Genomic DNA, 12,668 nt, shown 5'->3' with positions numbered 1-12,668 from the left:
ATTCTACTAATTTTTTTTCCTTAGTTTTAATATGACCTTGGGGACAGGGAGATCATTCTGACATAGAGAAAGTGCACAGACAGCAAGATGACCAAAACAAATCACTGGCTTTGAGCAAAAATGCCAGTGCCATGTGTGTACACACACAGCAGTCATCCAGTCTAAGGCAGGAGGTACATGCTTTCCAGACAAACACAGGCTTAATGAGACTCTGCTTCATTAAAATAGGGCTGTAGGGCTGGAGAAATGTCTCAGTGGTTAAGAGTACCGACTGCTCTTCCAAAGGTCCTGAGTTCAAATCCCAGCAACCACATGGTAGCTCACAACCATCCGTAATGAGATCTGATGCCCTCTTCTGGTGCATCTGAAGACAGCTACAGTGTATTTAGATATAATAATAAATAAATCTTTTTTAAAAAGAGAGAAAGAGAGAACTACTGTTCTCAAAGATTAAAAAAAAAAGTGTCTACTATCATTTAAAAAAAAAGGGGGGGGGCGTAGTTGGGTCTTTAACCCCAGAGTTGGTGAGGCAGAAGGAGACAGATCTCTGTAAGTTCAAGTCCAACCACAGATATGTACTGAGACCCTGTCTCAAAACAAAACAACAACAAACCCTAGAATTGTATCCTAAGGGTTCTCAGGAAAAATTCTACATTTATCTAAATATATTTTTTAAAAGGTTTGGGGGTGGGTGACTGTGTACCATGTGACTGCCTGGGAGTTATAAATGCTTGTGAGCTGACAAGTGGATGCTAGATATCAGGTACTCTGCAAGAACAGCAAGTACTCTTAACTGCTCAGCCATCTCACCAGCCCATTTTCTTCCTATGTAGACCAGACTGGCTTCCACTTGAAACAAGCCTCCTCCCTCTGACTCTCCAGTGCAGATCACAAACATGTGCCACTATGCTATGTTTAAACACTAAATTTGTATGTATGTGCATAGGCACTGTGCAAGCCAGAGGTTGACATCAGGTATCTTCTCTTTCTTTTTTCTCCCCCTTGTTTGTTTTTTATTTTCTCAAGACAGGGTTTCTCTGTATAGCCCTGGAACTCACTTTGTAGACCAAGCTGGCCTCAAACTCAGAGACCCACCTTTACCTTCCAACACCTGGCACTCACTCTGTAGACCAGGCTGGCCTCAAACTCACTGAGACCAACCTGCACTTTCCAATGTCCCAAGTTCTAGGACTAAAAACATAGGCCATCACTCACCAACTTAAAAAAAAAAGACAGGGTCTCAGTTTGCACAGCCCTGGTTGACCTTGAATTCAGATGTCCACCTACCCCTCAGGAGTTGGGATTAAAAGCATTCCTATTGTCGCTCTGCCTAATTTTTTGGTACAGAGCAGCTCACAAAACCTTAAAGCCCGTTTCAGTGCGTGGCTGCCAATACACCCCAGGAATCCACCTGTGTCCAGTCCGAAGTCCTGTGCTTTCAGGCACACAACAGTACATCTGGCTTTTTTACATGAGTACTGAAGATGGGGAGCCAGGTCCTCACTCTTGGGCAACAAGCATTTTAACTACCACCATCTCGTCAGCCCTTAAATTCTAAATGTTGAAAGCAAAACTGACTCCCTAGACACTACCAGAGTTGACACCCCTAATTATTTCCATTTCATTCATAACAATCTCCAAGGAGACAATCCTAGTCCACTCTGAGGCCTATCCAGCCTCTGTGGTGAAACCTCTGCCTTCCTATAGACAGCATCTACTCATATGGAACATCTTGTACTCAAGAAAGACTTTTCATGGAGCCAGAGAGATGGCTCAGAGGTTAAGAGTGCTTGTCACTCTTCCAGAGAATCCAAGCAAACATCCAGGTGGCCTACTATAACTCCAGCTCCAGGTACTCACACACAAAGACATAAAGACAAATGGATTTTTAAAAACTGTTAAGCCTTCCCTGACCTTCAATATATTAGCAGCATCCAACCTCACGTCACGAGAACTAGTTCTTTGCAAAATTTGCTTCCAGGTGCACTGACACGCAAGCTTAGCACAGCGTTTGGCACCCAGCAAGTGTGGAAGCATATGGTGAATGGGCAAATGCATTTCATCCTAGGGGCACAGGGAGAGCTAAACCCGTAACCGTGGGAAACCGCCCTGGCTGACCCAGTGCAGTTCGGAAACGCACATTTCCCACAAGGCAGGACCCAAGCCAAAGGGGACCGGAGGGGCAGGAGGGATGTCCCAGGCTGTCCGCTGTGGATGCCACCGGCCCGAGAGCAGTTTATTGGGAAAGCCCATGCGGTTCCCACCCGGCGCCCAGGCCTTTGAGGGAGACCAGGAGCGCTCCTCAGCCACGGGCGGGGGTTGGGGGGCGAACCCGAGTCTGGGGTCTCGGCAGACCAGAGAAGGGCACACGCAACGTTACTGTAAGTTTCCCTGGGGCTGAGGCGAGAAGTCCGCGTGTCAGGTCCGTGACAGAAAGTAGGGTGAACAGGAGACGTGCAGTCGCGAGAACCCAGGCGGGCGGCGAAGGGAAGTCGGGGGATGTTACCTGCAACATCCCGGTTGTCCATCTTGAGACTCATCCAATCCCACAATGCTCCGGCGCCACCTGAGAAGAGGGAGGCTCTGTTATAGTGCGCTTGGTCTGATGGTAAATGTAGTCCTTCTCCGACAATCTCGTCCAACCCCCTTCTAGGACACCGGGCGTCTTCTCCACAGAAACGCCGGCGTCAGTTCACGAACGTGTATTACTCTCAGTTACGATGATGCAGAGGTATCATCCTCTCCTCAGAGTCTTCCTCAGTCGGAGCCACTTCGAACACACACCATAAGACCCAGAAGTCCTTGCGTAGCAGTTCTCGCGAGAATTGCGGGTCGCCAGGCCCCGCCCCTCAAGGTGCTTCCGCCTCTCTGTGGAGGCGGCTTGTTGTTGTGCGGGCCAAGATGGCGGCACAGGCGGCGGCTGCGGCGCAGGCGGCGGCTGCAGCTCAGGCTGCCGCCGCACAGGCCGCACAGGCCGAGGCAGCCGAGTCGTGGTATCTGGCTCTCCTGGGTTTCGCCGAGCACTTCCGAACATCTAGCCCGCCCAAGATCCGCTTGTGCGTTCATTGCCTGCAGGCCGTGTTCCCCTTCAAGCCGCCTCAGCGGATCGAGGCCCGGACGCACCTGCAGCTCGGCTCGGTGCTTTACCACCACACGAAGAACAGCGAGCAGGCGCGCAGCCACCTGGAGAAGGCGGTGAGTGTGCGGGCCAGGCGGGCGGGCCGCGGGTACCGGGGACTCGATCCTCTCCGCCTCGTCGGGCTTGGGACTTCCGAAGGCCTCGCCCTCACCTGCGGTGACAGACGCGGCTCCGCCACGCCCTCTCACCCGGGAACCGGGAAAGTTGTCCCTCTTCAGCTACTTGGTGCTTGCATCGGGGACCCTCCTAGTCGGGTGGCCGCGGGAACAGGACCCAGAGCGTCAGCCTAGAAGCACCTACCTAAGGAAGAGATGCGAGCTCCCTGACGTGTGAAAGCGAGGTCGCAGGAAATCTGAAAGTCCAGGACTTCTGACAGTCAGGTGTCTAGGTCTGGAGTCCCAGATCCTTGTGGCATGGATATTGGGGAAGGTGAGGCCTTCAGCCTCTTGTTGAACGTTGTTGCCTTGTGAGGACCTGAAGTGCAGAAAGTAGCTTCTAGAGTCACTTGCACCTCGGGGGTCTGGAGGTCAGTCTCACTGTTGGTGGCTTCTTCTCCCACCACGAAATGGTCCATCTTTGAAAGAGTCCCCACTCCGCCTCCAACTTGATTTGTGACGTCTTGGTGCTTCACAGAATTTCAAGAGGTAGCTGTCATTCAGCTTCTCAGTAAGACTTGTTTCTTCTCATGGCAACTGTGTCTCTTCCACACCTCCGCCTCTTTTTTGCCATTTTCCTATCTTTGTTTCCTTGACTATTCAGATGTTTAATGTTCTGACCTGCAGACAGTCTAGTAAATTGCCTTCAGGAGGGGATCAAAATTCTTGTTTCCCACACTGTGCATAGTTAGAGCTTCTAATCCTCACTGAACCAATAAACTTCCTTATTTCAAGAGTGAAACCGTATAGGCTTAGCTAAGTAAAGTGATTTAGCAAAGACCACACTGTGTGAAGTTTGGGTTTTTTGTTTGTTTTTGTGTTGGGGGGGGTTGTCGTGGTCTTACACGATGTAGCAAAGAATTGGTCTCAATTCCCAGCTGTCATCCTTCCTGGCCACCCAAGTACTGAGATTACAGGCATAGTTGCACATACCTGTGATGTACATGTTCAAGGGAGAGGCAAGAGGCTAGCCTCGGCTACACAGGAAGAATATCTCAAAGAAAGCAGGTCTGCTTAGATGACTTTGTGGGTAAAGGCTTTTGCAGCACAAGCCTGATAACTTGAGTTTGAGTGGAAGGTGAACACTCTCAAAAATTGCCTTCTGATCTCCAAATTTGCCTGCACTCATACATATCATACACAACAAATAATACCATTAATTTTAAAAAATTATAATCAAAAAGAGCTGGGTAGGGTGGCAGATGCCTTTAATCCTGGCACTCAGAAGACAGGCACATGGATCTCTGTGAGTGTTGCCAAAGAGTCAGGGCTACATAGAAGACCTTGTCTCAACAGAACCAACCAGGGATGGGACTGGAGAGATGGCTCAGCAGTTCTGAGCACTAACTCTTCTTTCAGAGATCCTGAGTTCAATTCCCAGAACCATCTGTACTGGGATCTGATGCCCTCTTCTAGTGTGTCTGAAGACAGCTTACAGTGTGCTCACATACATTTAAAAAAGAGGTGAAACCTGAGCTGGGCAGTGGCAGGGTAGGCAGTTCTCTGAGTTTGAAGCCATCCTGGTTCACAGAGGAGTTCCAGGACAGCCAGAGCTACATAGAGAAACCCTACCTCAAAAAGACCAAAAACCTGGGCTAATCAAATTTGTGAGTTAAAAAAAAAGATACAATTATTTTTAATTATATGTGTGGATATATGCTCTTAAATGTTGTGCCCACTGAATCAAAGTTCTGAGTACCCTGGAGCTGGAGTTAGAGTTATATGTGAGCTGCCTGATGGAGTTTCTGGGAACCAAACTTGGGTCCAGTGCAGAGTAATATGTGTTGTTAACTACCCATCTCTCTCTAGTCACCTCAGTTTAATGATCACTAGTTTCTGTACTAGAATAAGATGTCATTATTGTGTTAGTGCTTTTTGCTGTTGTTGTCTTATTCATTCATCAAGGAGTTATTTGTTCCCCTCCCACCAAGTGTCAAGCCTGTCCTGGACTGTCTGGGTATGAGCAGACTGAAAAGTCCTGCGCATGGTAGCTTTTTCTTTAGTGAGACTAGCATTCAATAAGGCTATTAGTATAAGAGCTATGGACACTGGACCAGAGGAAGGGATAGAGTTGATAATAGGGATGAGGGAGCCTCTTATTTGCATGAATGACATTTGAATGGTGTGAGCTAGTGAGCCCATTCAAGGTTTCAGGTCAATAACAAGGTGTGCCTGGGGCCAGAAGTGGATTGGAGCATCCAGGGCAGTAGTGAGTGAGGTTGACCCTGCCAAGTGCCAGGCTTCAGTGTAGGTGCAAGCCGGAGGCTGCCAGGGCCTGGCTGGTTCTGAAATGTTCTTTTCTTATTTGTTCAGGGCAGTTAATCCCACTACCTTCCTTTCCCCTTTGTTTCTTTGGGTGTCAGTGTGTCCTCGTATTTCATCCACAGAGCCCCGTGCAATCATGCCTGCAGTTGCTCTCTTTTAGCACTTGGCTTTGAACCAGTAATTAAAACCCTGACCCTTGTGAAGTACTTTCCCTTGGTGTAACAGAAAGCTGACTCCTGAAAGATCTCCCACAGCATCACATTGTGCCCTCCATCAGTCACCCCAGCTCAATACCTCTAAAACTCTATTAGTCACAGTTGCTCCTCCATTCATGTACCCTGAGTTTTATTTTAAATGACATTATTGTCCTTGGAGTGGCCCTAGGACCTTGTCCATAAGCCACTATCTTGTGCAAAGCTGGGCGGTGGTAGTGTACGCCTTTAATCCCAGCACTCGGGAGGCAGAGGCAGGCGGATTTCTGAGTTCGAGGCTAGCCTGGTCTACAAAGTGAGTTCCAGGACAGCCAGGGCTATACAGAGAAACCCTGTCTCAAAAAAAAAAAAAAAATGAGGGTCCAAGTGCAGATCCCAGTGTCCATGGGAAGGATCTGACATGGCCAGTATGCCTACACATGACCCCATTGGGAACCCCAGTGTAGTGGCTGCTGAGGAGCAGAGACAAGTGGAGCACTAAGCCTTGCTGTCTAGTAGCTTGCCTCCTCTCAAGGGAGTAAGGGAAATATAGAGCCTGATGCTTAACCTCCACATTCCGGTGCATATGCACACACACCTACTCACACAAAGCAAATTGTCAGATTGGATAAGATCATATACATGTGTGTGTGTGTGTGTGTGTGTGTGTGTGTGTGTGTGTGTGTGTGTACATATATATATATATACACACACACATGCGTGCACACACATATTTGTTTAAAAAGCAAAAGATAGATGGTGACACTTTTTTTTTTAAGATTTATTTATTATTATACCTAAGTACACTGTAGCTATCTTCAGATGCACCAGAAGAGGACATCAGATCTCATTACGGATGGTTGTGAGCCACCATGTGGTGGCTGGGATTTGAACTCAGGACCTTTGGAAGAGCAGTCGGTGCTCTTAACCACTGAGCCATCTCTCCAGCCCGACACATATTTTTAATATCCTAGGGACAGAAGCAGGTGGATCTGAGACTTGGATGAAGCCTGGTCCTGAAATCAGCTCTAGGCTGGGCGTTGCTATATAGTAAGTCCCTATCTCAAAGGGAAAAAGTAAAGACAGCAACAACAGTGACAACAACAAAAAACCAAGTCAACAGAAATAACAGGTAGCACCTGACACTGCACCCCACCTCACAAAACAACAAGTCCAAAAGGAAACCTCAAGCAATCCCACTGGATTCTGGAGAGCTAACAATCACCTTGTACCCTGTGAACTAAAGAGTTCTTATCTTGACTGCTTTTTAAAAAAAAACAAAAATATCACAAGGAAGAGATACAATTCTTGAGCCTTATACAGCACAACAGCTGAGTTAGGATACATTGTGTAATTTTTACTTTTGTTTGTTTCTTTGAGGGACTCATTATTCATCTTAGGCTGGCTTCAAAATGAGTTATGTAGGTGTGGCCTTGGAATTCTTATGTTCCAGCTTCTCCCTCAGTGCTGAGGCTATAGGTATATGCATGGGTTTTAGGTGGATGCCAAGGATGGAAGGCAGAACTGTACTAGGCAAGCACTCTACCATCTGAGCTATATCCCCAGCCCAGAAGTAGGGCAATTCACAGCATGTGTATAGAGGTCAGAGAACAACTTAGGAGAGAGTTGGTTATCTCTTTCCACCATGTCAGTTCCAGTTATCAGAGTCTGGTGTTTAGGGTTGGTAACATGTGCCTTTACTGAGTCATCTTGCTAGCCTTGCAAAAGTTTAGACATAGATTCATGGAGATGTAAATGTCATACCATGATCACCGTTTATAGAGTACATTTTGCTAAGTTTTGGGTTGTTTTTGGTTTGTTTGTTTGTTTGTTTGTTCTTTTTGTAAGATTGATTGATTGATTTAATAAGAGGGCATCAGATCTCATTACAGATGGTTGTGGGCCACCATGTGGTTGCTGGGAATTGAATTCAGGACCTCTGGAAGAGCAGTCAGTGCTCTTAACCACTGAGCCAACTTGCCAGCCTGCTAAGTTTTGTTTCACACACGTTTTCATTGCTGTAGTCCAAATGGTAAACTACTCAAAACTCCTCACATGTCCATGGGATTTAAAATGTAGTTGAGAAGAACACTTGGTGCTCTTCCAGAGGGCCTAGGTTCAATTCCCAGCATCTAGTGGTGCAGTCTATAACTCTAGTTCCAGGAGATTTGAGTCCCTCTTTTGGCCTCTACATTTACCTGGTACACAGACATACATGCAAGCAAAGCACTTAGCACATAAAAATAAATAAATGTAGCTGGACATAGTATTGTGGGCCTGCAGAAGAAGTAGGAGCTCAAGGCTCAGCTCTATACTTTGAGGACAAGCTATATATACTGCATAAGATCCTGTCTCAAGAAATTTAAGGAAAAACGGGATGAAGATGTAGTTCACTAAGTAGAATGCCTGCTTAGCATTCAAGAAGTCCTGGATTTCATCACCTGTTACCTCAATACTGTGCAGGTGAAGTAAAGAGGGGCAGGAGTTCAGGGCTAGCTTGGGCCATGTAGAGAGACCCTACCTCAAGGGGGAGAAATAGCGCCAGGGCATCTTCAGATGAAGATGTCCAGGCATAACTCTGAGTCCAGTTTCTTCAAGGAATGTACGTGAGTGAGTGCAGTTGTTGCTCATGAGACAAATGTTTCCCAAGTACAAGTGGAGTATCACCCTGAAGCAGCCTCTGGAGACACAACCTTGACAGAGGCTATACATGGGCCTTACCTAACATCCTCCATTGTGTATGAAGTTATGGGTTGTATAAAGACATGCTGTCAATGGCAAACTTCCTGTGACATTATGTCACCTAGTAATGTGGCTGACTTAATTTGTTAAAGTACATGCTGGTGTTTGCATTACTGTGAAATCACCTAGCAACTATTTCTTAGAATGTGTCCCTATCAGTTCAGCAATGCCTGAGGATGTCTGTACACAGAAGGTGACAGAAGGAGGTATGAGAGGAAGAGTTCCAAGAGGGGATTGAGATGTCCTGAGAAGACTGTGGAGGTCCATAGGGTGGTGGAAGATTCTGGAAAGGCAATAAATGTCCAGAGAGGAGGGCACAGGAGTGGATGTCTATCAGCAGACACCTTTGGCTCAGAAAGAAAGGTATGACTAAATAGGCAGATGACAGCCACAAGGAAACCTAAGTGGGAAGGACAGAGGCCTTTCTGTGAGGAGATGGCCCAGACATGGAAGAAATTGAAGCAATGGGTCCCCACTCCCTGGCAGCTGGCTATGATTTCTGGATTCATCCTGCAGCTGCCTATTTGAAAGAACACAGTGAGTCTGTGGTCCTGGGAAGCTACTGATGCTCTGAGAAGGCCTCCAGAGCTGACCAGAGAAGTCTCCTCCTGTTTTCTGCCTTTTACTGGCCAACAGCACCCTGCTTCTCATTGTGACTCCCTTTGTCTTTATTGCTGGTCCTAGAGGCAACCTAGGTGTTTCTGGTCACACTAGCACCTCTTTTTTTTTTTTTTTTTTTTCCTCCTCTGTGCTAGTCCCTGCTCTAAGACAGCTTTCTGTTGAGAGAAGATCTTGGGCAATCTAGGCTAATTTCCTTAAACTCACTATGTAGCTGAGGATGACCTTGAAGCTCCTCTTGAGTACTGGTGTTACAGGTGTGCATGTCCAGTGTGTGAGGGACAGGGCATGAAACCCAGGGTCTTATACGTACTAAGCAGCCATGCTGCCAACTGAGTCACATCCCCAGTCTTTTGTGTACCTAAGATTGGCCTTGAACTTCTGATTTTCTGTCTCCACTTCTCAAATGCTGGATGACAAATACTTGTCCTAAGCCAATCCTAAAAATATGTTGTAGGAACGGCAAGATGGATAAGCAGGTAAAGGTGCTAGCTGCCAAACATGACAGCCTGACCAATGCAGTAGAAAGAAAGAACTGACTCCCATAAGGTACCCTCTGACCACCACCCTCACACCATAGCCTATTGAATGCATCAGCATACGTGTAAATAAATACACAAATAAATAAGTGTTTAAAAATTGTTTGTTTGTTTTTTTAAAAAACACTCTGCCTGGTCTACAGAGTGATTTCCAGGACAGCCAGATCTATACAGAGAAACCCTGTCTCGAAAAAACAAAAAATAAAAAATAAAAATAAATCTGCAGGATTTTGATTCTTCCCCACTGGGTCAGGCTCCACACCCAGGGGTGCACTCGTAGCCACCACTGCTATGAGTGGCCTAAGCCACCAGCCTTGCAGCCCCAGGTATTTCCTAGGTCTTGGTTCTTTTCTTGCTAGCTCTTCTGTATTTGGAGCACCTCCTGCACAAAACACAGAAGAGTTAATCCTACTCTAGCCTTCAAAGCTCAGCATCAAGAGCCCCCAACCTGGGCTGGAGAGATGGCTCAGTGGTTAAGAGCACTGACTGCTCTTCCAGAGGTCCTGAGTTCAATTCCCAGCAACCACATGGTGGCTCACAACCATCTGTAATGGGATCTGATGCCTTCTACTGGTGTGTCTGAAGAGAGCAACAGTGGACTCACATATATTCATATACATAAATTAAATAAATATATCTTTTTTAAAAAGAGGGAAAAAAAGCCCCATCCTGTGTAGCCCTTTGACACAGTGGGGTGGGTGATGGCCCAGACTACCTACCTCTCTACACCTGTTAGAACTCCTCTCAGAGGTCAGTTCTTTGGTAACTGTTTGTTTCACCCTTGCTTGTCAGGTCAGTGTTATCCTTGAATATCCAATAACTGAACACTGCATGGCACACTACCAAGGAGTTCGGGTTTTTTTTTTTAAGATTTATTTTATGTATATGTATTTTATGTTTATGTAAAGATTTGTTTATTTTATGTTTATGCATTGCTCTCTTCGGACACACCAAAAGAGGGCATCAGATCCCATTAGAGATGGATGTAAGCCACCATGTAGTTGTTGGAAATTAAACTCAGGACCTCTGGGAGAGCAGTCAGTGCTCTTAAATGCTGAGCTATCTCTCCAGCCCTGGAGTTTTCTTGAAACATGTAGCTTGAGACACAGTGGTTCCCTAAGTCAAAGATGACCCTCTGAATCATCCATTTATTTATTTATTTGGAGACAGGGTTTCACTTTTTTAGCCTAGGCTAGCTATATAAACCAGTCTGGCCTCAAGGTCATAAAGATTCACCTGCCTCTGCTTCCCCAGTGCTAGGATTAAAAGTGTGCACCACCATGCCCACCTAGGGTTTTGGTTTTGGTTTTGGTTTTGGTTTGTTTTTGTTTTTTCGAGAGACAGGGTTTCTCTGTGTAGCCCTGGCTGTCCTGGAACTCACTTTGTAGACCAGGCTGGCCTCGAACTCAGAAATCTGCCTGCCTCTGCCTCCCGAGTGCTGGAATTAAAGGTAGTTATTTTTAATTATGTGTGTGCTTGTGTTTGTATGTACAGCTTTCATGCAGGTGTTGGGAGGATAAAAGTGTTGAGCAGTTGGAGTTATGAATGGTTGTGAGCTACCCCAACATGGTAGGTGCTGGGAAACAAATATGGGTCCTTTGCCAGAACAGTAAACACAACAACTGAATCATCTTTCCAGGTTTGTGTTCTCCAGGTTTTGTTTTGAGACAGAATCTCTTAGTGTACATCCCTCAGATTGGCCAATTGTATGACCACACTAGCAGTCCCCTTCTGAGGCTAGCTCTGCCCATTTCAAGCCTCTTTGGTATTCTACTTCCTCAGGCACTTCTGAGGTAACCCATTCCTCAGGCAAAGCTTTGCTGAATGCCCAGTCTTTCTGCCAGACCATCATCAGCCCTGCTGAAATGTAGAGTATATAGCCAAGATACCCCTGGGATTCCCTCCCTCGAGTAGATGGGAGTCCTAGCTCCTTTCTGATGTTAGGAAGAGAGGTTCCCCCTTTATTAGGCATCCCCCAAGTGCCATGCAGCTTCCATCCCAGAACCAAATTGCAGGAGATGCAATGCTGTTTCTCCCCACACTGCCCTTGGTAGTAGGCATGCTATGCCAGCACTAGTATAAGCCCAGTATAACCAGGCACCAAGCATTTGCCTCAGAATTAATCCTAGATGGGTGTGGTGACTCATGTCTTTAATCCCAGTATTCAGGAGACAGAAGTAGGAAGATCTCTGTGAGTGAGGCAATTCTGGTCTGCAAAGTATGTTCCAGGACAGCCTGCACAAAGAAACTCTTTCTTGACCCTCCTCTTTCCGCCCAAAATTAATTAATCATTTTTCTTTCTCTTTCAGTGGTTGATATCACAGCAAGTATCCTTTTCTTGTACTTTGAGGGGTACTCATACTGGGGGTGGAACCCAGCCTCTGGGGCATGCTAAGCAAATGTTCTGCCGCTGAGCCATACATGTCCTATCCTGTGTTCTTGAGGAATGTTCTGCTTGAATGAAAAGCCCATGGTAAAAGCTGGAAAGGTCCCTTTCTCTGGCATACTATGTACCCTAGCTGCCCTGCAAGCCAGCCACCAGTCTCTGGGCATCAAGGTCCTCATTCTGTCCCTTTCCCCCAAATCGGCCTCCTCTGCTTGCCCTGCAGCATGGAGGGGAGGATTTACCTGGAGCTGTGACCCTTTTTAAAGAGATGTCTTGGCGTTGTACTTCCTTAACTGAACTTCTCCAGATCCCACAGTTTGAAGATGTTAAATTTGAGGCAGCAAGCCTGTTGTCAGAGCTGTATTGTCAAGAGGTGAGGACGTGTTGCTAGCTCTGAAAGCAGGGTCTAGCAGGAGAGCATGGATCCCAGCACGGTAGTCATTCCCATTGTGTTCAGCCCTCAGAGACCCATGTACATGGCTTGCTCACACTCCCTTACTTCTGTATTTATTCATTCAGGACTGGGGATAGAAGCCAGGGCCTTACTTGGGCTAGACAGATAATGCCACTGAGCTCTGTGTGTCCCTGTCCTTGTCCCCTCCTGAAGTATACTACCTACTATAATAGAAGTGA

At 46.6% G+C, this 12,668-nt stretch overlaps 2 protein-coding genes across 8 annotated transcripts in view; one reads left to right on the top strand and one right to left on the bottom strand.

The window, feature by feature from the left end:
- The window catches only part of Sugp1 (SURP and G patch domain containing 1), a 29,579-nt gene extending 26,761 nt beyond the window's left edge, over positions 1 to 2,818 (bottom strand). The window contains exons 1-2 of one of the 4 annotated variants that reach the window (XM_030243755.1): positions 2,710 to 2,817; positions 2,381 to 2,566 (exon numbers count right to left, since the gene is read on the bottom strand). In XM_030243755.1, the coding sequence (XP_030099615.1) occupies positions 2,381 to 2,540 (160 nt within the window). In that variant the 5' untranslated portion in view covers positions 2,541 to 2,566; positions 2,710 to 2,817. Of the gene's footprint in view, positions 1 to 2,380 lie in introns of all 4 variants that reach the window. The other 3 variants (NM_001368391.1, XM_030243754.1, NM_027481.3) reach the window with 3 other exon arrangements.
- A 34-nt stretch (positions 2,819 to 2,852) lies between these two features.
- Mau2 (MAU2 sister chromatid cohesion factor) overlaps positions 2,853 to 12,668 on the top strand; it is a 28,208-nt gene continuing 18,392 nt past the window's right edge. For all 4 annotated transcript variants that reach the window (NR_165036.1, NM_028993.5, NM_001167939.2 and 1 more), the window contains exons 1-3: positions 2,853 to 3,195; positions 11,959 to 11,976; positions 12,343 to 12,408. Coding sequence is in view for 3 of the 4 variants with exons in the window: in NM_028993.5 (NP_083269.4) it covers positions 2,902 to 3,195; positions 11,959 to 11,976; positions 12,343 to 12,408 (378 nt within the window). In the remaining variant the exon portion in view is untranslated. The remainder of the gene's footprint in view (positions 3,196 to 11,958; positions 11,977 to 12,342; positions 12,409 to 12,668) is intronic.

Source organism: Mus musculus, chromosome 8 (assembly GCF_000001635.26).
Source record: "Mus musculus strain C57BL/6J chromosome 8, GRCm38.p6 C57BL/6J".
NCBI classification, from domain to species: domain Eukaryota; kingdom Metazoa; phylum Chordata; class Mammalia; order Rodentia; family Muridae; genus Mus; species Mus musculus.
The sequence above is the reverse complement of the archived record's forward strand: the minus strand, read 5'-3'. Positions and strand labels throughout refer to the sequence as shown.